Source organism: Ailuropoda melanoleuca, chromosome 13 (assembly GCF_002007445.2).
Source record: "Ailuropoda melanoleuca isolate Jingjing chromosome 13, ASM200744v2, whole genome shotgun sequence".
NCBI classification, from domain to species: Eukaryota; Metazoa; Chordata; class Mammalia; order Carnivora; family Ursidae; genus Ailuropoda; species Ailuropoda melanoleuca.
In genome coordinates, this window is record NC_048230.1 from 60623050 (window position 1) to 60650301 (window position 27252).

The 27252-nt window shown below is 57.2% G+C and overlaps 1 protein-coding gene across 1 annotated transcript; it reads left to right on the forward strand.

The window, feature by feature from the left end:
* Positions 1-459: 459 nt before the first annotated feature.
* ADA (adenosine deaminase) lies at positions 460-26960 on the forward strand. Its single transcript, XM_002917352.3, has 12 exons — positions 460-596; positions 10850-10911; positions 16355-16477; positions 20487-20630; positions 21300-21415; positions 22661-22788; positions 23513-23584; positions 23667-23768; positions 24033-24097; positions 25352-25481; positions 26115-26217; positions 26675-26960. Exons 1-12 carry the CDS (start codon positions 564-566, stop codon positions 26686-26688), a joined length of 1092 nt encoding a protein of 363 aa, XP_002917398.2. The 5' UTR covers positions 460-563; the 3' UTR covers positions 26689-26960.
* The last annotated feature ends 292 nt before the right edge of the window (positions 26961-27252 follow it).

Genomic DNA, 27252 nt, shown 5'->3' on the forward strand with positions numbered 1-27252 from the left:
ACAGAGAACGTCCTCTCCCCCTGGGCTGCCCTCTTCCACCCCACTCCCACCCACCCCAACCCCCTCACCTAGGAAACTCAGAGAACCCTTCCCCGACCTGCAAGCCACAGCTGGTCCGCATTAAAGCCGCCTAACTATACATTTATGTTGTGCGATTCTGTGATGAGCCGTGTCTCGCCCAGCAGAGTGCAAGCCCCACGAGGTCTGTGACGCTCACCGTTCCCCGCTTCCAGCTCGGGCCTGGCCAGCTGCGGGCGCCCAGGCGGTAGCTTGAATGTTGCTCGAGGGGCCAGGCGGGAGGCAGAGCTGGCCAGGCGGCCGGAGCCTGAGCCCACAGGTGGCTCCAACCCTGCGTCCCGGGGCCGGCGATGTCGGGAGGCCCACAGCCTGAGGAACTCCGGCTTGTCCGCGCGGCGGGCCAGGAATTCCAGGAAATGCACATNGCGGGGCGGGGGCGGGGCCGGGCCCCCTTAAGAGGATCTTGGCGCGCAGCTGTCCCGCCAGGTTATCGGGGTGAGCACCGACCGGCGGAGGGAGCCGCGAAGGGGCGCACGCTTGGCACCATGACCCAGACGCCCGCCTTCGACAAGCCCAAAGTGAGCGCGGGCGGGACTCGGGGTCTGGGGAGGTCCCGCTCCTGGTCTGGCCGGAGGGCTTAGGGGCGTACACAGCCCGGGAGCGAACCGGGGCCCCTGCAGCCGCTTCCGTCCCTCAGCTCAGGCCCTCGCTGCCACAAGGCAGTTTAATGAGAGACAATGAAACAGGGAGGGTCCTGAATCCCAAAGGCGCCCCGGGCTGGCTTCCGTGTTCTGCTTTCTGCTTCTGCCCCTGATTTGGCCTGTCAGAGTCTCAGTTTCACTACCTGTCAAATGGGCCTCGGGGCGCCACCAGCTCTGGGTAGCTTTGTGAGCCTAGGCCGGGGGCTTGACCTCTCGAACGTCGGCTGTAAAGTGGGGCCCGGTGTTTATGTCCATTGGCACCTGAAGTGTTGTGGAAACAGCTTTATACTCTAGCACTATGGTGGTTTGGGGAGCACCGAGAAGCTCAGATTTGTGGATGCGCCAGTCGGGACAACCATGCTGTGCACCAGAGGGAGGGGATCAGGGCGACCCTCTCTCCCTGCTAGGGGCTGAGTGGGCCTTAGGCCTTGGGTTCATTCCGGGCCAAGCTACAGCCATTGGCCTCAAGGGATAACTCCGAGGGCCCTCCTCCCACCAGCTGTGGCCTCTTGGGAAAGGCTGGGTCAGGGAGGGTCTAGGCCCGCCCCACTTGGCAGGCTTTGGAGCACAGAGATTCAGTCCATGGAGGGGAGGGGTCCAGGGGTCTGTCCAGCAGATGCATCAGCTAGCAGGGTTTGCGACTGCTGGGGGAAGGGTCATGGGAAGGAGTGAGCTGTAATTAGACTCAGCTTACCTCTCTGAGAAATAGGTGTGAGTGATGATGGCAAATATCACAAAAGTGTTGGTGAGGCTCCCATGTGTGTATGGGAGGGCTGGGGGTGGGATGGGGGGTGGGCAGCACTGGAGGAGGTAAGGCCTGGCCCCCACTGCTGCTGCCCGCACCACAGGCTCAGCTACCCTCTGCCAGATGTTGTGAGCGGGGGAGCCCTCCTGGGGGACCCCACCCCATGCCTCCACAACTTGTCTGGATCCCATCACTGCTGCTTCTTTCCTTGTGATGTCTTTTTTTTTTTTTTTTTTTTTTTTTAAAATGCTTTTGGATTCCCTCTGCCCTTGGGCTGGGGAACCACCTTACCCTGATCTGAATCCTGGGGCAGTAGACAATCCTGGGTTCTCTTCCAGGCCCCTTGGAGTTCGATAGGTGAATGCAAGGCAACACTTCTGTAGAGCTTACTCTGTGCAGGAAATCTACCCTTGCAACACTTGTAACAGCTCCGTGAGGGAGGGACCGTTTTACTGGGTCTCACCCAGTCCTCTCTGCTTCGAGCTGGCCGGTTATTTCCCCTCTGTGGGCCTCAGTTTCCACACCTGGGAAATGGGCCCCACCTGCTTGAGGGGGTGTCCGGAGGTTAAAAGGGGATGCTTGAGAGGGAAGGTAGAGTGTTCTCCACTGTGTAGATGAGATATGATTAAATTTTCTATTGCAAGGAGGGAACGTGCCTGAGCTGGCAGGAGAAGCAAAAAGGAGCGTGTCTCAGTCACTGCAACCAGACCAGCTCCCTGCCTTCCCGTGGGTGGAACAGATCCTAATGAGAACTAGTATTAGTGGCTGGAGCTAATTAAGTTGTTATTGCTCTGTGCCGGGTACTGTTCTGAACAGGTTACTTCATTAATTCATTTGATTCTAGCAATGACTCTGTGAGGTCACTGGTATCATCCCACTACACAGATGAATAGAGGCGCGGAGAGATAATGAGGCCCAAGATCGCACAGCAAAGTAGCCGAGCTGGGGCTGAGCCCAGGCGGGTCTGGCTTCAAATATCCCGTAGCCAGCTTTCCTGGACTTGCCTCTGCAGAAGCCTTTGGGGCAGCAGGTGCTGGTGCCCCGGGCGTGGGCCTCTCCGGGGCAGGAGCCTCTGCTGGGCTGTCTGGCTTCTTACACCTACCGCCAGGGGAGGCCCAGGACGTGGCCAGCTTTAGGAAGGCAGAGCAAGGCTGTGCTTTCTAAACTTTAATGTGTATTCAAGTCACCCGAGTGCCTTGTGAACATTCAGAGACTGAGTTGGGAGGTTGGGGTGGGACTTGAGACGTTGCCTTCCAACAGGCTCACGGGTGATGCTAACACCGCTGGACCACAGGCCACACTTCTTGAGTAGCAAGGCCCTAGGTGGCTGCCTCCCTGGTCTGATTGTGTTATTCTAACAAACGCTTTCGGAGCACCTGTTGGGCATTGGAGGAGGTATGGAGGCGGTGGAGGGGTGGCCCTTATTAGTCTATTTCCCCACGAGGTAAGGCTGGAAATCCCGTGGTGCTCAGGAGTTCTTTGTCATGGAGGACAATGCTGATCACATGCCTGTTTTTGTAAGAACAGTGGGTACCAGGCACCTTCCATGATTTACATCACCGTTTCCTGGACAACTGGACGGCGTAGATCTCATCCTCCTCCTTTCACACACCAGGAAACTGAGAGGTGAAGTGACTTGTCCAAGGTCACACAGAATGAGCATCTCCAAGCTGTAGACCAGAAAGTGAGCTGGCCCAGGTTAGAAGAGCAGTTTCTCCACTGCCCTCGCTGATGCAGAGAACTGGGGCTAAATTTCCCACATAAACTTAAGTAGGCTCTCTGCTCAGGGTGGGGCTTAAACTCACAGCTGCAGTCAATCGCATGCTCTACAGACTGAACCAGCCGTGTGTCCCACCCGCCTCATTGTTTCTTTCTCCTTTTTGTATGTTTACTCTGTACCAGGCACCGTTCGAACTGCTTTCCGTATATTCATTTAATGCTCGCAGGATCGCTTTAAGATCGGTCCTTTTCATTTCTGTAGAAGGAAATGGCTCAGAGAGGGGAAGGAACTTTCCAAAGTCACACAACCAGAAAGTAGAGCTAGACTTGAACCCAGTTCTACCTAAAACTGAAATAGGTGTGGTCCACTGCCTTGCCAGTTTGCCGGTCCCACTTTGGGGGAGGGCGTGGACTCAGGGTCACCTTGGGTCTCAGATAGACTGAAGGTGGGTCCCTGCCTCGCTGTTTGGCAGCCGCAAGAGCTCGGGAGGACATTTCCCTGAAACACTGTTTGTCTGTAAAATGTGTTGATTAAAACGAAGGTCATGGGTTCTTGGGGACATTGTGCTGAGTGGCACTTGTGAAGCCCCTGGTTGGCAGGCAGCAGGCCCTTAAGTATGCTTTTCCTCCCCCTGGGGCTGTTGTGCCCCCGCCCCCACCCCTCTGGGAAGCCTTCCTTCCCCGCAGTCTTTCTTACCTCTTGACTTCCTGCCACAAAGCCGTGAAAGCCCACAGTTAGCATGGCTTTGGGCTTTCTGTGCTTTTTGGTTACCACAGAGCCACCTGTTTTTATTTTTTTGTTTGAAGATTTTATTTCAGAGCAAGGGAGGGTGCATGAGCTGGGGGGAGGGGCAGAGGGAGAAGCCAGCTCCCCACTGAGCGGGGAGCCCAATGCATGGCTCCATCCCAGGACCCTGAGATCATGATCTGAGCCATCCAGGTGCCCTGAGTCACCTGTTTTTAAAAAGCCCCTCAAGGAGCTTGCCTTACCCATTATAACTCACGCAACACTTTGGAAGGAAGGGAATGAATGAGATTGGGTTTCAAGGAAGCCTTTTGTTTGACAGAGGAAGCAAGGACCAGAGAGGGGAGATGTGGTCACAGAGGGAGGGAGGCTGGCCACACTCCTGATTCTGCATCCGACCTTGAGGTTGGCCTGGCCTAGATGGCAAGGGGGCCCTGTGAGCTGGGGGGAATGTGTCTCCCTATCCAGTTGTCCTGGGGGGGTGCCCCCTTGGGGCAGGGAAGGGAGTACTGTGCCTGGCTTTGGACAGGGGAGAAGAGTAGGGGAAGGCACAGTGAGGTTTGAGCCTATATTTACTCAGAGTTTTGGGGGGCAGGCTTGCTCTTACCCCTTAGGGTTCTGAGGCCCCAGAGCAGCAAGGTGAGGGAAGAAACAGGCTCTAGGGCCTTTGTGATCATGGGGCAGAACAGTGACTCTTCTTGTCTGTGCGATGGGAATCCGATGGTCTCCAGCCTACACCAAACACCAGGTGCAGGCCTGGCTGTGGTGGGGGGAGGGGCAGGCCAATGCTGGCAGCTGTCCATCATCCTCCTTATCCCGGTTCTCAGTCCTGTTTAGATTTGACCAGCATTGACTCAGCACTGCTATGCAGCGTGAAGGGAGTGGGTTGTGGCAGTTACAACCTCTGGCTTTGACTCCCCAACAGCTTCCGGCTGTGGTACTCACTAGTGTGGCCTGACACTGGTTCCTTAATCTGAGTCTCCATCTCCTGACCCAGGAAATGGGGAATGACTGCGCTGCGATGTGCCCCTGGCTGAGGACATGCCTTCCCTTCTCTGAAACCTCTGGAGAAGCTTCCAGAAGCAACTGAGCGTGCCATCAGGCCCCAAGGCAACAGGAGGCCCCAAGGCTCAGCTTCATTACTATACCTCTGATTCGTAGGAGCTCACATGGGGCAGAGCACGGAGGACTTCCTAGAGGAAGTGTGACTGAAACAATATGTCAGCCCAGGGCTGCTCTGTCTCCTGGCTTTACCCCAAAAGTCCGCTGAGAGGCCATGGTGGACACTGACCCCTAGCACCATGCAGCTCATTGCCAAGAGCCTGGCTAGGAAGGGAGTGGCTGGCTGGCTGTTGGGGGCACCTGAGGCTCACCGGGGTTCTGGGAGGGCTGGTCAAGCAATGCTGGCGACTCTGCCCTGTCTGGGTTCTCTTCCAGGCCCCAGCGTGTCGGCCAGTCCCTTCCATGCCCCAGGGAGAGGACCCAGCCCTGCTGACCTAGGACAGGGAGAGGAAAAAAACCATCACTTGGTCATTGATGTGCACTGAGTGCTTTTTGCTGTGCTGGGCATGGTCCTAAACCCCGAAGACCCAGCATAATGACCCCATTTTGAGGGAACGAATAGGGACACAGTTGTGGTAAGTGAATTTAAAAAGTCAGCGGTTTGAAAATGAAACTGGATGGTGTGTTTGGGGGAGCCTGGGGAGACGTAGTTTGACTCGGGTGTGCCTTGGAGGCACGTAGCCTGCCAGTTACGAGAGGGAGTTCGATCTGGGAGTGTCTGGCCCCGGAGTCCGTGACCTGTGTCCTTGCTGGCCCTGCCACTGATACTGCGGCTGAGTGGATGGTACCTCCCTGGGCCTCTGCCAGCTGGCTGGCATCTCCTGAGAGCAAGGCAGAACATGCTCGCCCCTGCCCCCACGGTGCCCAGCAGCTCGTAGGGGCTTGGTAAATATGTAGTAACTAGGGATGCTTCCGACGGCTATCTGGGATTTCCTGCAGCTCTGTCCGATGCTTGCTGAGTCAGCCTCCTGGAGAGCAAGTGCAGGGGGGCAGGGGTGTGGCTCCTGGGCAGGACCCGGGCTTAGAGGTAGGGAGACTCGGGTTCTAACAGCTCTGCAGTCCTCAGCCTGGGCGGCACAGGGCAGGTGGCTGAGCTCCTCCGAGTTAGCTCAGCAAGCCCATTCCCTGTTTGCAGCCCGGGCTACCGTGCACCTTTCCTGGGGATCAAGATTAACTGAGACAAGGACCTGGTGACAGGAGGTGGCTGTTAGGGAGATGTGAATCCAAAATAGCCAGATTGTATTTGTTTGCTCACAGCGGCCTCTCTGAGGCCAGGCCTGCAAGGAAAGTAGGGTAAAAGCTCTTGACTCAGGCCCGGGTGCAAATCCCGACTCCATCACGGCCTGCCTTTGAGTCCCTAGATCCTTCTTTGAGCTTTCGGGTTCCTCCCCTGCAAAATGGTAGAGAAGCGCCTGCCTTGCTGGTTGTGAGGATGAAGGCTGGCCGTGTACGTACCTGGTCCAGCGCAGAGTAGATACTCCATAATCGGAGGACGCTGCTGTTCCTTTTCCCTGACTGCGGACCGCAGAGCAGGGTCCCCACCCAGTCTCTGAGCTTACACCCCACTGTCACCTGGGGTATGCCGACAGACATCTTCATGGGTAGTGGCTGTTTTCCAGAAAGTTCCGTGGGAGGCCTGCCTGAGCTTGGGCTGCCTGAGGGGGTAGTTGCTGCCTCTGCTTCTCCCCTGCAACGTGTCTAGGCAGCTTCCGACGAAGCCCCAGGGAGGGCAGGAGCTGTAGGGCATGGTGGGGCAGCAGACTCTCCTTTTGCTGTCCCTAGGGCTGCTCCTGCCTCTTGCGTCCCGGGCCGGCTCCCTGAGCCCCCTTCCCCTGCTCTGCTGCACTGGGGAGCACCTCCTGTGTTCAGAGCTGTGGGCAGGCACTCCCCGTGGGCGCTTACCTCTTGTCCTGACTATGGGGCGGCTCTGTCTTCTGCTCTGGCTTCTCTCTCCCCTACTTTGCATACGGCAGCCAGAAAGAGCTCTTACACGGTGTCTCCTGATCCAAAACCCTTCAGTGGATCCCCCTTAATGGTGACCTATGACTGTTCCCTGCCTGGCACCCCCTGACTTTCTGTGGCCTCCTCTGTCCCCGCGAACCTCATTCTCCATATCAAGCCCGTTCCCTCCCTGCTGCCTGACTCAGGTTCCACTGCCCGAGCCCTTCTCTGTCCTCCCTCCTTTCCCCTGGCCAGCCCCTCCTCCCAGCTCCTCCTGATTTGTCCCTTCTCTGTCATTGTCTCCTGCAACCCCTCTTCTCCCGCAGCCTTGCAACCTGCCCCCGTCACTCCCACTGCCTGGAGAAGCCATTCTCTTCACCCCCATCTGCCTCTAGTCCTTTCTCCAGCCCTTTCTTCCCCTTCAGGGGTGAAATTCTGGAAAGAAGAATCTATACTTTCCCCATTTTATTTCCTCTACTTAGTTCTTACCCCATTCCAGCATGGATTTGGCACCCCTCAGGCCTCTGGAACATTTCCTGTAGGACAGTGGTTCTCAACCTTGGCTTCGTGTGTTGAAAACCAGCAACAACCCCGTGCTCAGGCCCAGGCCGAAGGACTGTGACTTCGTGGACCAGGGTGGGCCCAGGCATAGGCGACTTTGCAAAGCTTCCCAGGTACCCCTAACGGGCAGCCAGGGCTGAGCACCTCTCCTCTGGTCCTGGTGTCCTGGGGCCGTAGCCCCAGGGACATATTCTCTTCTTGCTTGACCTCTGGCAGGACCTGACCGTATTCCTTTCATGTAACGAATTACCACACACACCAGGTAGCTTAGAACAACAGAAATCTCCCCATTCTGGAAGTCAGAAGTCCAACATCAAGGTGTCACTGGTAGGGTCCCACACCCTTTTCTGGCTTCAGGTGGCTCCGGGCCATCCTTGGCTTGCGACCCCCCAGCTCCCGTCTGCCTCAGTGGTCACGTTGCTGCTGCCTCTTCTAGAAGTTACTCTCAAAACTCCACGTCCCTCATAAGGAGATGAGTAATTGCATGGTTCAGATAATCCAGGATAAACTCAAGACTTTAAACCACCTTTTTTTTTTTTTTTTTCTTTCCTGGCCACGGGAGGTAACACAGGTTCTGGGGATTTGGATGTAGACCGATTTGGGGTGCTACCAACCCACTGACCCGGTGGGCCGCTGCTCCTTGCAATCTTCTCATCCCTTGCCTTCTGCACACGCCACCCCCCAACCCTGGTTTCCCTCCTGCCCCTCTGGCAGCTCCTCTCTGGGCTCCCCTCTCCAGCAGAGCCACTGGGTGCTGGTACTTCTGAGGCTTCCTCCTCTGCCCCTTCCTTGACCCACTCTCCCAGCTGAGCTCGTTCAAGACCTCGGCCTCAGCTGTCTGTATTCCTCCTTGCTTTGCCAGCCTGGGTCTCTGAGCACGCTAGAACTTCCCATGCACTGGCTCTGTCCACTTACATTTGGAGGGCTCAAAGGCGTCCCAGCTGAAGATGAAACTGACCGTGTCCCTCTCCCCGCACCCCTGCCCTGCCTGCCCCTTAGCACTTGGCTTCTTCCTGGGTGGCGTCCAGAGCGTGGGAATCCCTACCCCCACCCACCCAGGCCTAACCTGAGGCATCCTCCTTGACCCCTCTTTCTGTCCGCCTACTTTTCCGTATCTGTCTTGCCACCCTGATCCAAAGCACCATCCTCCCTCAGAAACTGGACCATAGTAGCCTCCAACCGCTCTTGCTCTGACCGCCTTGCCCTCTCGCTGGCTTCAAACCCTGTTGTGGCTTCTCTGTGCCCTCAGTTAAGGACTCCTTGTGGCCTGGGTGGCCCAGAAGCCTGTCCAGCCACACGGCCCCTCCCTTCTGAGCCGGGTTTCAGTTCCTCTCCTGCGCCACCATGACCTTTGCACGTGCTGTTGCCTCTGCCTGGAACGCTCTTCCTGCCTTCCTCCTCAGCCTGCCTTTGCCTAGTTGGTTCCTCTTCATCTTTTGGATCTTGGCTCAAGCTCTGTTTTCTCCAGAAAGCCAGAGTTGGCCCTCGAGCTGGGTATGGTCTTTTGTTTGCTCTCTGTTTGTAGGACTGTGCCTCTCAAGGAGTTGTCTTGGCTTGTGGTTGTACGTTTGTCACTGACATTTATCTACCGCCTCTTCCCTGGCTGGACCATAAGCGTCACAGGAGCGGGACTGTGCCTTGAGCTTTACTCTCCATCCCTAGCTGTTGGCAGGACCTCGACAGTTTGGTGAATGCAGGACCCTTTCCTGATGCTGTCTTAGCTTTTGCTACGTGCTAAGTGCTGGCCTAACACACGGCACTCACGAACATGGTCAAGCCTCCCAAAGCCCTAGGAGGAAGGCTTCTTATCCTCCCTCTTGGACCGATGAGGCTGCCAAGGCACTGAAGGTGAAGTCCCTTTCTCCAGGCCCCCAGGGAGTGAGTGGAGGAGCCGGGATTCCAGACCTAACCATAGAGTACCCTCCCTCTCTGGCCAGATCCTCAGCACGGCCGCGGGGCCGGCCGAGTGTGGGTTAAGGATAAAAAACCCCTGCAGATTCCAAGAGGGGAGGGCCCCTCTCCAAGGTCACGCAACCCCTTGGCAGTTCCCTGGGCTGGAAGCGTCAGTGTTCCCAATGCTGAACATTTTCTGAGAACGCGATGAACATTTAGCTAAACGGGCATTGAACTTGTTTTGTCGGGGAGACTGGGGTGAGTGCCGCTGGGTCCTTTGCTGGCTGGGTGACTTCCGGAGAGGAGGCGGGCTTGGTAGCTCTGCCCCTGCGGGCCTCGGGGGGCCTGCAGCTCCCTCTCTCACCAGGGCAGCTAGTTTCTTGTCCAGGTCCCCAGATTCCAGGGAAGGCCCCAATCTGGCAGATGTCAGTGGAGTTTTCTAGATCTCCCCCTGGTCCAGGGAAAGTCACCGTCACCCACTCCCCCGCCATCTCCCAGCACCTGTTGTACTGAACAGCTCCTGGGAGATGCCCTGGCTGAGAAGCAGAGCTGCTTCCTATGAACCACACATGTCCACGTACACTGTGTTGTTTTTATTTTTTAAATCCTTACAGTTGTTCTTGGACGGGGAAGCAGAAATACCCTGTTGTTTTGCAGTTGAGGAAACGGAGGGTCTGAGATCAAGTGTCTTGGCTGAGCTCACACAGCCAGCGAAGGGGTGGAGCTGGGAGTCGGGCTGACGGGCTGTCTTCAAAGCCCTTGTCCTTCATCTCCTGGCTTCGCAAGCCCGGCGTTGTTTGTGGGACCGCGTATGTGTAGGAGATGATCACCGAGATGGTTGAGTACCCAGTACCCTTTCTGGAGTACTGGAAAGATCTCCTATTGCCTCCTATTAATTCCTGATAACGGTGTTTAAGTAACACCTGCGTCTGAAAATGGAACCTGGGTGTTTGAAACCCACTGTGGGATATTCACGGGCCCAGGAAGTCTGTGGTCAATACTTTTTGTTAAAGTCGGATTTTGTTTAGTGAGCGGGGGAGGGCGGACCCTGCCAGCGTGGCGGCTGGGGGTCCGCAGCGCCTACGGCACCGTGGCTGGCCTTGCGTTCGGAGCACTGGCTTTGGGTTTGGGCTAGAATGCTGGTTCTGCCGTTTACCAGCAGCCGTTAAGAACCGAGGTACCGGGTTGGGTTCCTTTCTCTATGGCTTGCTGTGTGAACTCAGGCATTTAACTTCCCTGAAAGTCAACTGTGGTTGAGCCTCTGTGGTCTGAACCGTGAAAGAGCTAGAGAGGACTGTTAAGCCCACCCCGCAACTGAGGAGGAAGCAAGATGGTGTGTATCAAGAGCTTCGTGGAGTCTGTGGCCAGTGGCCGGTCAGTGGGATGTAGTTATGATGGTCCTGACATTCATGGCGTTTGTTCTCTACCCCCCACCCCTGGTTTCCTCTCTCTGCCCCCTTGCAGGTGGAACTGCATATCCATCTAGATGGGGCCATCAAGCCTGAAACCATCTTATACTACGGCAGGTAAGCCCACAGAGAAGAGCCCTTCCTCCCCAGCATTTGGGGACCTGTGGGGGTCCACGACTCAACCCAGAGGCCTCTGGAGAATTCCAGGGCTGTTGTTGCTTCCTATATCCCCATGAAAAGAAGCTGGCCCCCCGGCCAGAAGAAGGTGGTCTGTGAAGAAATGGCAGCCCCTCAGCTCTGAGCTGGAGACCCACATCCCAAGCCTTCTGTTTTCTGTGCTGCTTGTCCTCCTGCTGCCAGGTGAGCCAGGAGAAGCTTGTGCGCCTGTATGCACGTGCACACACACACGGACACATGCATACACGCGCGAGGAGGCGGTTTCCAGGGCTGAATGAGTCACTGTTTTGACTCCTCAGAGAGGCTGCCACAGAGGCAATGCGCCCGCACGGGATGCCGGGACTGTTAGCCGAGCATCTCCTAGTGCTGGGCGGCTGGGCTGAGCCCCCTCCTTGAGTCAGCAAGTGTAACCTCTCCGCGGGGGAGGAAGATACTGCTGTTGCCTCTCACAGAGGAGAGCAGGGAGGAAGCTCAGAAAAGCGAAGGCAGTCACCTGAGGCCACATGACAATAAAAAGTAGAGTCTAGAGTTGACCCAGGGCCATCTCCTCTCCAAGGCTTTCCCCGTGTCGCCAGGGCAATCGCCTGGGGAATGTGGACAGGTGGCCCCTCCTCAGGGGCCCATCTTCATCTTCCAAGTAAGAATATGCCTCCTGCCTGGGCTTGTGTGCATGCGGCTGGGACAAAGGGTCGCCGGTGCCCCCCAGTGAGGGATGCTTGTCCCTCCCTCCCCACCTCCAGGGCTCATGGTGGCCCCTCCCTTGGGTCAGACGCTAAACAGCAGGGACTTTAGAGGTCAGTGGGTCTGGATTCAAATATGGGCATACCGTTTCCTCACTGCGACTTTGGCCTCTAGATTGAGGGGAAGAACAGGGCCTCCCTCCAGAGCTGACCCAGGGATGGGGTTCCCTTCTGCCACCCACCCCTCCTTCCACAGACGGTGCTCTTTGCGGGTTTGCTGGGCACTCCTTTCATTCGGAGCTGGAAGGAGTCTGCCTCTCTCACTGCCTGGAGCAGTTCCGCCCCAGACTCCAACGTGAACACTGCTCCGTAAGCCACAGTCCCCCAGGTTCTCCAGACACCCCTGCTCCGGAGAACCAGTGAGGCTGGGGAGTCTGTCCCCAGTTCTCAGGAGTATCTCTTCCCACTCCCTGAGGCCGAGTGCTGGCAAGAACCCTTTTCTCTACTCTGTCCTACTTCCATAGACCTCCCTCTGCCCTAGGAAGTTGCTACTGATTGAATTCTTGACTCTCCCACGTCACTTGTTAGCACGTACCGTGCGCCAGGAGGCGCTGTGTCGGGGCTGACATACTGAATCCGCGCCACAGCTTGCGAGGTGGGACTCTTGGGGCCCCCGTAGTATGGAGGAGGACCCTGAGCCATGGTGGGTGAGGGGACTTATCTGGGGAGCACGGGTGTGACCCTGAGTCCACACCCCTGACCATTACTCCTGCCAGCGAGAGGCGCGGACAAAGCCGTGCATGGAAACCGCTTAGCTCGGGGCTAAGCACGGTGTCCACGAGGGCACTTAATGACCAAATTAATGATATGCTGTGGCTCTGGCTAAGTGGGGTGAAGCTGCTGGGCTATCTCTGCCTGTCCTTTGCCCATGCTGAGTGCCAGCCGTTGCCCCAGAGTCCCGAATGAGGCTCTTAGGGCGGGTTATCAGGCACGGGGATGGGATGAGGTCTTGGGTACTCGTTAAGTGGTCAGAGAGCACTAACTAGTGGACCTGGCAGGCGGGAGCCCGGGGCAGGCTAGAGAGAGGAGGGAGGGGAACCGCCCCTGTGGGGAGGCTGCTTGGACCTTCTGTTTCCCCCATCACCTTGGCATCTTGGAAGCCGTCGAGGTACCTCGGTGGGCCCCAGGAGCGGGGTGTTATGGGTGCCAGCTGGAGTCTGAGCTCAAGGTCAGCAGGCAGGGGACCAGGGAGTTGGTCAGACTTGCTTATGGATGCCTGTAAACATACTGGAGGACTTCCTGGTGGTGGTGGGCTGAGAGAAGGAAGCAAGCCCCTCTCTCCCTCTGGCCAAATCCAGTGGCCCCTTTTCCACCTCTGTGATTCGGGCCTCTGCTGACTGTGTTCTTACCCACTTCTTCCCTCAGCTCCTATGACTCTGTCCTCTCTGGGGCCTCTCCTACCTCTCTCTCCATCTCCTTCACAAGCCTGTTAGAACGGGCTCGGGCAGAAGGGCTGACTCTGGCCCCTTTCCCCTCCCTTCACCAGCCCGGCCTGAGCCACCAGGCATCCCTCACCTGGGCTATGGCAATGGCTTCCTGACGGGGCTCTGGGCGGCCACTCTGGCCTCCCCCGTCTCCTGTCTCCACCGTACTGTAGTCAGAACACCTGTCTTAAAACCTAGTCTGACCAGTCGCTCCCCGGCTCAAACCCTCCCACGCTCCCAGCTTGCTCAGTGTCAAAGCAAAGTCCATTCCTGGCCCTTAACGACCTGCCAAGCCTGTGTTGCCTCTGACCTCTCCTGCCCCTTAGTCCATGCTGGGGGTTTCTCAAACCTGCCAGACCTGGTAAACACAGATAGGGTGACTAACTCTCCCGAGGTCACACAGCCTCTCAGGAACACAGCTGTGATTCAGACACAGTCCAGCAGGCTTTGCAGTTTGCTGTTGGACCCTGGACACGTAAACCACCTCATTTCTTCTCTGTACCGAGCAAAAAATGTGCTGTGTTACTGACAAGGCTGTGGCGGTCCTCGGGTGGGACGGCTCCTCCCCTGGGTGATTTGGCACATATGGCAGGGGTACGGACTTCGAACTCCAAAGCCTGAGCTCTGCCTCCTCGCTGGGCTGTCTGCGGCCAGGCACCTGGTAGGCGTGTCCCCCACCACGGCAGGACGAGGACTGGCCAAGGCGTGGCTGACTGGGGGTGTGGGGAGCATCCAACGGCCAAGCTCGGTCCCAGGGGGAGCCTCTGCTGCTGAGTGGCTATGGGTGGCAGGAGGACCCAGGCTCTAGGAATAACTCCTTCTTGCCTCAACGTGGGTCCTAGACCAGAGCATTACAGCTTGGTCTGAGCGGCTCGTGGAGGCCCAGCCCTGTGTGGGACCCCGAAGAGTGTCTCGTGCTGTTGGTTTCCTGCTGGGACTTCTGCAGTAGCTCTCAGATCTGGTACCCGCACGGCAGCCAGAAGGAGCTCTTCAGTCTCTTCACACCGCCCCCCTGCTTGAAATCCTTCAGTGGTTTCCTTGGCACTTTGGGGATGAGGCCCCAAATTCTGTGAAGCGTCCACTGGGCTCTGCCTGCCCTCTGGCTCTCCACCTACCACCGACCCCGCTCTGAACTCCAGCCGCCCTGTCCTCGCCTTCTCTCTTCTAATTCTGCTTCAGTGTCCCCTCCTCTGGCCTTCCCAGACCACTCTGTGTGCTCCAAGATCTGTTGGTGGCTGACGAGGAGAGAGGCTGGAGAGGGTAGGACGAATGGGACAGACCTTTAGGAAGTAAAATCACTGGGACTTGACTGGCTGGGGGTGGGCAAGGCAGATGGAGCCCAGGGGAGGCCCCTGCCACGGGCTGGGCAGCTGGGGGGCGAGTGGTGGAACTATATTTGGAAACATGGAGCATGGGACAGGGAGGGGAGAGGTGGCAGGAGGTGGGGCATCAGACACCTGGGTCTGTCTTGGTCACTGCCCTCTGTCCAGTGCCTGGTACGTTGTAGGCTCTCCAGGGGTGCTGTGTAGTGGTAGAGACCTCCGGATCTTGGGCTGAAAGCCATGAAAGCGGAGGAGTTCGTGGGGGCAGGGGTGTAAAAGGGAGAGAGTGCAAGTATGGTCAGGAGGAAGCGGTGGTCGAGGCACTGGAGGGAGACCGCCAGGAGACTCGCACACAGAGTGGGTCCAGTAGGCCCAGGCACACGTGGCCACTGTGTCTGACCATGTGAGCGCCAGAGCCTTCCTCTGCTTCCAGAAAGCTCTCCAAAACCCAGCATATCACTGGTATGGGCTCTGCAGGCCATGGTCATGGGGATGGCCTCCTGAAGGGAAGGCTGGGGTGCGAGGCACGGAGCACTGCCCTCCGTGGTAGGACCACAGCAGGGGTGCCCTCTCCGCCATTGTGTCCTATAGGGATGGGGGGGCTGACTGCGGGCCAGGGGACATGGCTAGGGACTGGGGCCACCAGCAAGGGAGGAGGGCCTGGGTCAGGGGCTCAGGGGACAGGTGTTTATGTCGGGAAACATCGTATTTTAGGGACCGAGGTCCTTGAAGACTTAACCACTGTTTGGTCAAACTTCCCTGTCTCTGGCAATCCCTCCTTTCCATCTCCTGTTCCTTCTTTGCAGATAACCCACTGCTTGAATCTGATTTAATCACCTAATTTCTGTAATCATCTGCTCTTTTTTTTTTTTTTTTTTTTAAATCTCCTTTTGTTCTACTTGCTGGAGGAGTTTCTCTGCTGTATTTTCCATTCACCTTATTAGGTCCTGATGATCGGCCCGTATTCCTTTAGATTTGCAGGAGCCCTTTCTTACTTTCAGGGTCCCCTTTCCAAAAAGGATGTTCTGTTTCCGGGATGGAAGCTCTTCTCCCATCCTGGAGGTGCCCCACTGTGGGGGTTTTAAGTTTTCTTCTGTTCTCTGCATTGTTTCCCAGGAGTTCTTTTGTCTCCTGTTAGGTCCCCTCACGGTGGAAGCGTTTCCTGGGTGTCTGGGGTTCTTTGCCTGCCCCTTTTATCTTCAGAGGGGGGAAACTGAGTCCCAGGGTGATCTGTGAGTCCTGGCAGAGGAGGCAGGCCCAGCCTTGCCCCTGCTGACCCTGGCAGGGAGGAGGCTCTGGGCTGGAGGGGCTGTTCTGGGCCAGCCCCACACGGGAGGCTGTGGGTGGAAAGGGGGACCGCTCTGAGTTGGATGGCTGCTGCACGCCTTCCGGTGAGCCTCTGCTGGACCCTCTCCCAGCTCGCCAGCCGGGCAGGCGTCTCTGATGTGCCATCCAGATGCAGGGCGGAGGCCAGAAGTCCAGCGCCTGCCCCTGCCCCAGGCATTGTGGTGCTGCAGTCACGGCCCTGATAACCCCTGACCTGGCAGATGACCAGCTGGCTCTACCCACTCCGGGGGCTGAGGAGGAAGCAGTGGGCTTGCCCCAGCAGCTTCCCTGTTCCCATGCGCGTGCATGTGTGTGTGTGTGTGTGTATGTGTACATACGGACTTCAACCCCAGTTATCCCCCTTGAGATTCCCTGGCTGCTCATAGCCTTGGGGACAGGAGTTGCTGGAAGGATTCCAGTCTGGGTTCTATATGCCCCAGTCCTCCGTTTTCCCATCTGTTCGATGGGAGTAGTTGGACGAAGAGGTCCCCAGGTGTCCTGCTCTGGGCCCCGTGAGGAGTCCGTCGGGTCCTGCGCAGAAGTAGGCCACCGCCTGCACTGTTGTCCACAGGAAGAGGGGCATTGCCCTCCCCGCCGACACCGCAGAGGAGCTGCAGGCCATCATCGGCATAGACAAGCCGCTCAGCCTCCCGGGCTTCCTGGCCAAGTTTGAGTACTACATGCCCACCATCGCGTGAGTCAGCCCCCGGCCCAGGTCCCGGCAGCACCCGCGCCGGGCCCCCGACCTGCTGCTTGCCCTCCCCCGTGGGGTGGGAGAAGGTGCTCAGAAACCCCAGGTCTGCGGCTCCTCCTTGTGTATACTTGGGTGACTCTACACCTTTTGGGCCTTGATTTTCCCTTCTGGAAAGTGGGTATAATATCTAGAAATTTCTTCAACTTCTACAGGAAAGTGAGAGTGTGAGGTCAAGAGCCCACATCCTAGTGCCTGAATCTTTCACAAAATAACTGTGACCGTGGGAAAATTTACCCTCTCTGGGCCTCTGTTCCCTCATCCAGCCAAGGGGCTTGTGATCCTATCTACCTCCAGGGGCTGGCGTTTGGAACAGACACAGCACTGGCCTCAGCAAGCTCCCTCTTACCATAAAGAGAGTTGCTACCTTTATGGATAGCTGGGCACAGCTGTTTTTCTATTCCCTTCCGTTCCTTCCATCTTTGCCCAGAAGAGTATCTTAGGTCTGGAAGAACGTGTGTGCCGCTCTCAGAACTATACTTTTTGTAGTTGCTGACGGTTCTGCTAGGTGGACACATTCCTCGTCTTCAGAGGAGGAAACAGAGGCTCAGGGGAGTGTAGGATCTTGCCCAGGACCACACAGCTGGAAGGGGTGAAGCCCAGATCCCATCCTGAGGCCACCTTGAGCTTCCTGGCACAAGGCAGGGCTCCCCAGGGCAGGTGAGAGACAGGCTGCTTCAGTCTGTGCTGCCAGAGCTCAGGAAGGGGAAGAGGCAAACGGGCGGGGGCAGTCAGGGAAAGCTGCCTGGAGGAGGAAGCACAGTGCAGGCTTTGGGACAGAGAAGGTGTGATGTTGTCCAGAGGGCTAGACCAGAGGAATGGTTTGGAGCATGTGCCAAGTATGGGTTGTTGGAGGACCAGTAAAGAAGGTCTGCGAGGCAGATGGAGGCCCTTGGCTGGATAAGTGGCAGGACAGGTAGGAGTAGTTCTGGGGAAGGAAGATGTGTGCCAAGGCTGCTTGCTGGAAGCTTCTGGACTCAGCCTGGAAAACACTGACTGTCCCCATCCCTGGCCCTGGTAAGCAGAGGCACTGACACACACATGCCTCCCTGGAGGCACCTGTCCTATCTCCCCCGACACCCCCACACCAGAACATACATGGGTGGAGCTCCTGTACAGGCTGAGGCACCTCTTCCATGTCACCCCCGAGGCAGCCCCGTCCTCTGGCCGTAGGACAGAAGCTGCCCAGTTCCCTGAAGGCCCAAGATGACCTGGCTGTTCGGCATCATCTCCTTCTGAGATGGTTGAGGCTATGCCCAGATGACCAACGTCCATGTTACACCCTTGCCCCCTTCCACAGGTATCAGATGAGAGCCCTTGTCTTCTGCCCTGACCCTTCTGCTCACTTCTCTCCCACCACATGGGCCACCTGGGGCATCAAGCACACTCCCAACCTCAGGTCCTCCATGCATGCTGTTCCCTCTGCCTGGAATGCTGTTCCCCATAGATGCCCCATGGCTAGCTTCCTCACCTCCTTCTCTGGTCCGCTCAAGTGTTACTTTTGCAGTGAGGCCTTCCCCGACTGTACTGCTGAAAATCGTAGTCCCCTCCCGTTTTCCGTGTATCCATAGACCATTTCACCGCCTAACCTACTGTGGATTGTGTGTTTTCCTCCCTTCCTTACCTGTCTCTCCGGCTAAACTACAGGCTCTGTGAGGACAGGGGTTTTGTCTACATTGTTTGCTGTATCCCCAGTGCTGGGCACAGTGTGGAATGAATGCATGCCACTGCTGTGGGGGAGATCGGGCATCCTCTTCCTGGGACACCAGCTCCCCTGTAGCAGGTCTGAGGTCCCAGATCCAGGCCCTGGCCCTGCTGGCCAGGGAAGGCAGCAGCCACCCATCCTTAGCCTCAAAAGCATGGTACATCCAGTGACCCTTCTCCTGGGTGTGGCTGGTGTCCCTGAGGCCCTTCACTCACACATCCCGCATTCTGGTGACAATTCTGTGTTCACTCTTCATGGTGGAAACTTCCAGCTAGGCCCAGCTCACTGTCACTCGATCACCGCTTAGCATGGCCCTGGCGGGTTAACTAAGTGTGCCTTGCTTCTAGAGCCAACGCTTGACAACTAAAATACTTCAAGGATCTGTCTGTCCTACTCTGAGCCCTGGCTTAGGTGAGCTTTATGAAGTTTAACATTTTTGTCCTCACAGTAACATTTGCTGTCGGTGTCAGGGTGACTAACCAGAGTCCTGCAACAGTTAAGGGTGGGAACCAGGATTCAGGAGTCCTGGGTTTCTCCCCCCACCCCAGGGTACCCTCTGGGTTTGTCCATCTCTGTCCTTTTTGCTCTCTTTTTCGTTTTATTGGGGGTATCATTGATAAGTAGAAATTATATGTGTTTAAGGTGTTTTGATACACATCTATGTGGTGAAATCACCACAGTCAAGCTAGGTTACATGTCCATCACTGCGGATAGCTGCCTTTTGCTTTTGTGTGTGTGTGTGTGTGTGTGAGACATTTTCTTTATCCATTCATCTGTCAACGGACCTTTAGGCTGTAACCACATCTTGGCCATTTTAAGTAATGCTGCAGTGAGCATCGAGGTGCAGATATCCGAGATACTGACTTCGTGTCCTTTGGATAAAGATCCAGAAGTGGGATTGCTGGGTCATATGGTAACTTTTTAAGACCTTTCTTGAGGAACCGTCACAAACCTGCATTCCCGTCAGCAGCACACGAGGGGCCCTGTTCTCCGCTCCCTGCCCCAACACCTGCTGATTGTAGCCACCCTAACAGGTATGGGTGATCTGTCCTCGTGTTTCTGATCAGCATTAGCCTGACGATTGGTGATGGTAATTGTCAGGGAAATGCACCTTTCCATGAAACTGTTGGCCATTTGTATGCCTTCTGAGAAATGTTTATTCGGGTCCTTTGCCCATTTTGTAATCCGGTTATTTGGTATTTTTGCTATCGAGGGGTAGAAGTTCCTCGTACGCTTCGATCTTCGCCCCTCCCCAGCCAGATAGGATTTGCAGATATTTTCTCCCACTGTAGGTTGCCTTTTCACTCTGTTGAAGGTTCCCTTTGCTGTATATGTTTTTGTGTCTAATGCAATCCCATTTATCTTTGTCTGTGTTTGCCGCCTGTGTTCTCTTCTCTCCCCTGCTGACCTATGCCCACCACCCAACACACACTTGAGTGGCCTCTCCATCCCGGGCTGAGGGGTCCTAGCCATGACGAGACTGATGGCAGGACCCTTGTCTCATGGAGATGACATTCTAGTAGGAGAGATGAAAATTGATAAGCCATGTGATAGTAACGCCAAGTGGGGGTAAGCGCCATACTGGTAAAGCGCAGGGGATCGGGTAGAGAATGGCAGAGGAGCCCTTTTCAGGCAAGGCGGTCAAGGAAGGGCTCTTTGGGGAGGCCAGGCTGGAGCCAGATCTAAATGGAGAGGAGGGGCCATCCAGGGGAAGAGCCATGCCGGCTGGGGGAGCTGCGAACATGGGAATAAGCTTGACTGTTTCTTGGACAGAAAGAAGGCTCTGGTGGCCTCATGGAATGAGTGAGAAGGAAGGTCTGGGGAGAGTGACAGGGGCCAGAGTCGACCGGCCTCGTGGCCTGGGCCGTGGAATTGAGATTTCCTTCTACATGGTAGGAAGCCACGAGGCTTCAGAGTGGAGGAGCACTGTGGTTTGAGTCCCATTTTTAAAAGATTGCCCTAGCTGCTGTGTGGAGAACAGAGTTGTAGGAGCGAGCATGGAGACACGGAGGTCTGTAGGAGGCGGTCAGAACCTGGGTGGACGGGCAAGAATTGGCACGTAGTTTGGAGGTGGAGCTGACAGGACCCGCCATGCTTCTAGGATCTTCTCCAGCAGATAGCCCAGAATTTGGGGCTGGGGGCCAGAAGTGGGTTTGATCTGCCCCGGGTGGGGAACAGCCTTGTTGCTCCTGGAGCTCCCGAGAGATTTGGGGAAAGTCATCCCCAACCCCTCTCTTCCCTTCCCAGGGGGTGTCGGGAGGCTGTCAAAAGGATTGCCTATGAGTTCGTCGAGATGAAGGCCAAGGAGGGCGTGGTGTACGTGGAGGTGCGCTACAGCCCACACCTGCTGGCCAACTCCAAAGTGGACCCAATCCCCTGGAACCAGGCCGAGTGAGTGACGCCTGGAGGGGCCGTTCCGAGGCTACGGTGGGGTGGCCCAAACGGCTACCCGAGGGGCAGACTGTGGGAGCCCCTGGTCCTGTTCGTGGCCTCAGAAAAATGGGTTTAACTGTCACAAGAGACATGGTTCCCAGCCCTTACCTGGGCTTATTTTTTAATTTTTTTCTTACCTTTGGCAAAAGTGTGTGACCATGTCTTGCCCCCGCCCCCCGCCCCCGGACACAGGCCCACAGTCTAGGAACATTAACCCCCTTGTCCAGGGATTTCTAGATGTCCCGTTCTAACCCTGTAACTGAAGTGAGTGTGGCCCATTCCTGCCCCTCTGCTTAAACCCCCGAGATCTCTAAGTGGTATCCCCCAACTCCCTTGCCCCCTTCCGGCTAGGACGCCCTCCATCCGTGGGGCCGGGCTGCGTCTGAACGGCCCGCCCCAGCGCACCTTCCAGTCCGGAAGTGGCCCCAGCTAGCTGGAAGGGGGTGTGCCGGGGCTTGGGACCATGTCTTTCCCCAGAGGCAGTGGGCTAGTAGGGGCTGGAGCTGCTCCTTGAAGATTCTTCTTTCTCTTCCCCCAACCACTCCCCCATGTCCCAGTTCCAGTCCCAGGGCTGTCCTTTAGACCTTCCTTTATCTCTGGCCCATCCCTACCCCTCTCCCCACACAGAGGGGACCTCACCCCGGATGAGGTGGTGGCTCTGGTGAGCCAGGGCCTGCAGGAGGGAGAGCGAGACTTCGGGGTGAAGGTGCGATCCATCCTGTGCTGTATGCGTCACCAGCCCAGTGAGTACGCCCTCAGCCCTGCCCCGGGCTGCCCCTCTGACACCGGCCCCCGCCTCTCCGCCAGTCATGGGAGCCACATCTGTTTTCCCCATGCCCCCAACCCCACCACATCTGGTCCCCCGTCAGCAGGACCGCCCCTGGAGCCTACCCGGGCAGGCTCAGAACTCCTGGCAGCAGGGAGACCCTTCTCCCCAGGCAGACCAGGCCTGACCACTGTGTGAGCTGCACGCAGGAAGCATAAAAACCAAAGGAACCTGAAGAATAGAATAAAACCATGTTCTGATGAGCCCACGGTTCCCCCCCCTTGAGACCCCGTGGGCCAGGCCTCTTCCTGTGTGGGCCACAGGCCTTATGAATAGGTATGATCTCTGGGGCCTCCGAGGGTCTCTCTCGTGACTGGTCAGATGTCCAGAGCTCGAGCTTCCAAGGTGGGCAGAGCCCCACTGTATGACTTTGGGCAAGTCCCTTCACCTCTTCAGACTGCACGCCCACGTCGTCACAGGTGGTGACTTCGCCCAGTCTCTGCTCTAGGGGGCAGTGCGAACCAGAGGGTTCACGCCCACCCAGGGGGGCCTGCCTGTGGACAGTGACTTGCGGGAGTTTCCTCCAATCCTGGTGGCAGCCTGCGAGGCCGGGCTGCCATCTTTGAGCCTCCTGCTGGAAGGGGGAGCTGAGGCTGAGAGGGGTGCGGCCTCTTTCTCCTCAGTCAGGAAGGCGTAGAGCCTGTGTGGGAGCACGTGGCCTTCTGGTTCCAAAGGCTGCGACTGTTCCTTTTTAAACACTGCATGACGACTTGGTTAGTTACGAGGACAGGGCACGTTAGCAACACGTTCAGTCACACTAGTGTGAGTGCTATTCTGGGCTTCGGTGTGAAGCCGCGGGGGCCCCCGTCTCGTCGTTTGCTGAGTGGGGTTGTGCCCCGCCCCCATGAGGGCTGTCGTGGGGATCAAGGGAGAACACAGCCCTTTGTGGTTGACCCAGCCAAGCCCTGCCCTCGGCGCTTTCCACGCAGGGCCTTGCCACGGGCCTGTGTGCTGGCGGGTGGCGTCCTCTGAGAAGAAACTGAGGCCCTGGGTGGAGCAGTTAGCTGAAGGCCATGCGCTTAGGCCGTGGCAGTTGGGAGGTGAAGACAAGCCCTGGGCCCCCTGCCTTGCGCTGGGCTCAGGTTGGGGGACAGTGAGCCGGGGTGGAGGGAGCTCTCTCCTCGGCGCTGCCAACAGAGGCTGGGGGGCATCTCGCCCGCAGACTGGTCCCCGGAGGTGGTGGAGCTGTGTAAGAAGTACCGGCATCAGACCGTGGTGGCCATGGACCTGGCCGGAGACGAGACCATGGAAGGGAGCAGCCTCTTCCCGGGTCACGTGAAGGCCTACGAGGTGGGTCCTGCGGGAAGGAGGGGGGGAGGCGGGCACTGGGTGAGCCACGGGAGCTCGTCTCCACCCACGAGGGGGCGCTCACACGGACGGGGGAGCGTGGGGCTGCCTCCATTCTCAAGTCCGCCTTAGTTGGGTCTGGGGGTGCTAGAAACTGGGAACCTGGTATAAACAGAAGATCCCACTTGGTGTGGGGACTCCTGTGTGTGAGCCTGTTTCTGCCTGTGATTTGTTGTGTGACCTCGGGTGTGACTGTCCCTTCTCGGGGCTTTTGTTTCATCTGTTGGGATGACGTGTCGGAGCCAACATCTCAAAGCCTCACGATGTTCCCGTGGCTGGAGCACGGGCGTTAGAGCGGGGGCCCTGGAGTCTCAGCACCCCGATTCAGAGCTTGGCTCCCCTCTTCCTAGCTGTCTGATCATCGTCCAGTTCCTTTCCTGGGCCTGTTTCTCCTCTTGTAAAACAGGAATTATAATACTCGCGGACATTAGGTAACGTACCCAAGCCCTCTCCCACGGTGACTGACACCTCAGAACGGTCTCGTAAATGGTAGCCACCACTTGTTAGGACTACCCCAACAAGACCCCGACTTCCCCGTCTTGAAGCAGGCCAGCGGACTGAAGAAGGGCATGGTTCAAGCCTGCCTACTTAGACCCAAAGTGTGGTGAAGGCCAGGCCTGCCGGGGCTCTCCCCCAGGCCGCCCATGACCAACTCTCGCCCTTCCAGGAGGCTGTGAGGAGCGGCATTCACCGCACTGTCCACGCAGGGGAGGTGGGCTCCCCGGAGGTGGTGAGAGAGGTGAGGAGGCTGGGCTGGCGTGGGGCCCTTCTCGCCGCTTCCTCCCCACCTTGGACTAGGCTCTCACTCCGCTTCTCTGCAGGCTGTGGACACGCTCAAGACGGAGAGGCTGGGACATGGCTACCGCACGCTGGAGGACGAGGCCCTTTATGCCAGGCTGCGGCAGGAAAACATGCACTTTGAGGTGAGTGGCCAGGGGTGGGAGGACAGAGGCGGAAAGCCGGGAGGGCCCCAGGAGCAGGGCCAGCGTGGCAGGAGTGGGCAGTGGGCATTAGAAGCGCCGGGTGGTGGAGGGGCCAGGAACTGGGCTCATGCGATTCAGCAGCTGGGAGGCCAGTGTGGCTACGGTGAGAATGGTGTCGTGGTGCCGGCTCCGGCCCGGGGCATACAGGGAGGGGGCAGCATGGCCTGGGGGGCGCACGTGCCAGCCACCCACCTGCTCTTTCAGGTCTGCCCCTGGTCCAGCTACCTCACAGGCGCCTGGAAGTTGGGCACGGAGCACGCAGTGGTTCGGTGAGGCCTGGTCCCTGGGGCCCGTTCAGTTTTGTACCAGGAAAGCCAAGGGTGTGGGGCCTCTTGCTAGGACATCTCTTTGAGTCCTTGGGAAGCAGGTGCTGCTGTCCTCCTCTTCTAAACAAGGAGGCCAAAGCTCGGTGTGTTGTGACATGACTGAGGGAGCCCAGGTCCCATATAGCAGAACTGGGGGCCCTCTCACTCGAGCAGTCATCGCAGAGTGCCCTGCTGCCCTGTGGAGGGAGAGGACTTCCACACGCTAGATCCTGCCTCCTGGACATCTGGAAGATGAGTCTGTCCAGTTCACATGGTCCCTTCTGGTACCTGGGGGTGCTCCACCCTTCTCCTAACCCACCATCTAACTAGAGGCCTTGGCCCTTCTTCCAGCTGTCCTGTGCCTGGGCCCTGGGAGCCGATCAGGCCTCAGGAGGGCAAAGCCACCCTTTCCTGACACAGGATAAGGCGGCAAGAACTTGGGGCGACCACAGCCAGGCCAAGCTTAACGGCAGCAGCTTAGGCTCTGCTGTGCTCCTTACAAGGGGGTCTTGAGGTCTGCTTCAGGAGGGCGGAGTGTGCGGTGCCAGCAGAGCGTCTGAGTGGAGGCTCTCGGAGGCACGTGGGTACGCAGCCTGTGGGCTGGAGAAAGATGCATGAATCAGCTACACAGGTTTGTGGTTGGAGAAGTGACAGACTCAGGAGCTGGTGGAGCGAGAGGGCCTAGGAGAGAACCCAGGAAGGGACACTGAAGGGGCAGAGGGGACTGGTCCGAGAAATCAAACGAAAGGGTTTTAAGAACAGTCCACTGTAAAATTCTCCATAAGCTGAGTGAGTAGAGAGACCAGAGAGGCCTTGTGGGTGTAAGGAGATGGTGACCTGGGACGGCGCCAGGAACCCTTTACACGGGGTGGTGGTGGAAGAGTCGATCCTGGGACTGAGGGTGAAAGGGGTACAGACGACTCTCCCAGACTGCTGGCTGCGAAGGCAAAGGCTAGAGAGGGGGTGCTGCTTGCTGGCCCTCCCGGGCCCCCACTCTACCTGTTCCTCTTCTGCCTTTGCCCGGCTCTGGCCCGCTCGGATGGGTTCGAGTCTGGAGATGCTAGTTACGTGTGTCATTCAGGTCACCTGAGTTCTCTGAATTTCCTTCCCCTCTACCGCGAGCAGTTCTTCCAGGTCCAAGGGGGCTGCAGGCTCAAGGCTGCAGGGGCTGTTCGCGTAAGAGCACAGGACACTCTTCCCTCTCACCCCTGTATCCAGGTTCAAACATGACCAGGCTAACTACTCACTCAACACGGATGACCCACTCGTCTTCAAGTCCACCCTGGAAACAGATTACCAGATGACCAAAGAGGGAATGGACTTCACCGAAGAGGAGTTCAAGAGACTGGTGAGTGGGCATGAGCCCTGGTGGCCTGGACTCCTGGCCCTGGGAATGAGCGAGGCCTGTAGGTCTCAGCCAGGGCCCAGAACCTCTAGACATGAGGCGTTTGCCTCACCAGGCCAAGCCACGCCAGGCCTGGAGTTAGGTGCCTTCTATGGACAAGATCTCTCTCGGGCTGGCACACTAATCTAGGACCAGGTTTTTCTGCCTTTGCTTAGGTTGAGTGCCTGCAAAGTATCTTAAAAGCTGTCAACTCTCTTCCCAGAAAGGTGTGCTCAACTATAAAATTCTGCACACACTTTTCAGGCCATTCATAGATCCCAGGCTGAGCCCTTGATGTTAGGGTTATGATACCCCCAAATCTGTCCCTGCAGGAATAGCTCTCTGGCCCCACATATCCCACCCAGTCTCCAGTCTCTCCAACTTCCTTCTCCCGTCACCGTGTCCTGTAGTGGCACTTCAGAACACTGAACCTCATGGTCTCTGGCACTCGCTGCCATGTGACATGGGACACGTCCTTCCCCACTGTGAGCTTACTCATTGCCCATGCTCATGGAAGAGGATGGCTCATCACTAGATTGCCAAGGGCTTCCTTCATGCTCTCTGGTTTCATATTATCTGCCATTCCGGCCCTTCTAGAACATCAATGCAGCCAAGTCCAGTTTCCTCCCAGAAGAGGAGAAGGAGGCGCTTCTTGATCTGCTCTATGACGCCTACGAGATGCCACCTCCGGCTGCTGCAGGTGTGTTCCCGGCTGAGCTGCTGGGCTGCGGCCTGGCTTTCTGTGGGATTTCCTACAAGCCCGCCCTCCCTCTCTCGGGCAGCACTCTGGGTATGCGAGGCCTCCCTGGCTCCATGGCTGTAGCTGCTGGCGCTTCTCACTAGATTGGCTTACCTTCTGTATAATGTCATCTTCAGGGTGGTCTCGAGGGAGACTTTCTGAAACCCAGTCCCAAAGGTCTTGGCAACATGAGTCATCTCCATGGCTACCTAAAGCCAAGGGCAGGGGAGCTGGGCCCAGGTCCTAGCTCTGTTCCACTCCTTCCTTCCAGTGTGACCTTGGCGAAGCATTCCCTTGCTCTAAACCTCAGTCTCCCCCTCTGCAGAATGGGGTTCCTCTCACTCTGATGGTCTGGGATTTTTTACATCCCAGGTACTAGCAGGTGCTAACCTTTCTGTGTCTCTGACCTGGCAAGCAGGGCTGCATCCCTGAAGACGTCACGGCCACCTCTCCAAGTCCTCACCCTGTGGATGGAGCCTCCCCAGTGCTGTGCGGTTGAACGACACTTAACTGTACTCCTTCAAGGAAGACTGGCGTAGCTAGTGCCGCTCCTGAAGCCCGTGTGCCTGTTTCCACACACACAGCACCTTGGCACGCCGTATCTCTCCTCGGACTACAGGCCAGAGTCTGGTGAATCGGAACCCGTCCTCCTATGGGGACTCGTGCTGAAATCTGGTGCTCAATAAAGAAGCCAATGGCTGGTATGGTGCAGTGCCGTTGTGTTGGGCAGAGAGGATGGAAGGAGCCTCTGGGCTCCCAGACTCGGGTAGCCTGCTCAGCGGTGGGGTCCTGAGATCCTGGTGGGGGCTGGGAGGGGGAAGCTAGAGCTTCTAATGCCAGGGGCAAGGACGGGACCACAGTCTGCCCTCCCTCCAGAAGAAACAAGGCTTCTCTTGAAGAGTGAATCTGCTTAAATGCTCCCTCTCAGCCCCCTCCCACTGTAGGCTTTAGGGGCTGGGCCTGCCCATCTGGGTGAGCTGTGGACTGGGGGAAGCG

Excerpts from the sequence above, each read along its gene's own strand:
- ADA (XM_002917352.3), top strand. The coding sequence starts at position 564 with ATGACCCAGACGCCCGCCTTCGACAAGCCCAAA. Across the intron at positions 20,631-21,299 it reads ATCCCCTGGAACCAGGCCGA|AGGGGACCTCACCCCGGATG; the intron begins GTGAGTGACGCC and ends CTCCCCACACAG. Across the intron at positions 25,482-26,114 it reads AAGAGGAGTTCAAGAGACTG|AACATCAATGCAGCCAAGTC; the intron begins GTGAGTGGGCAT and ends CGGCCCTTCTAG.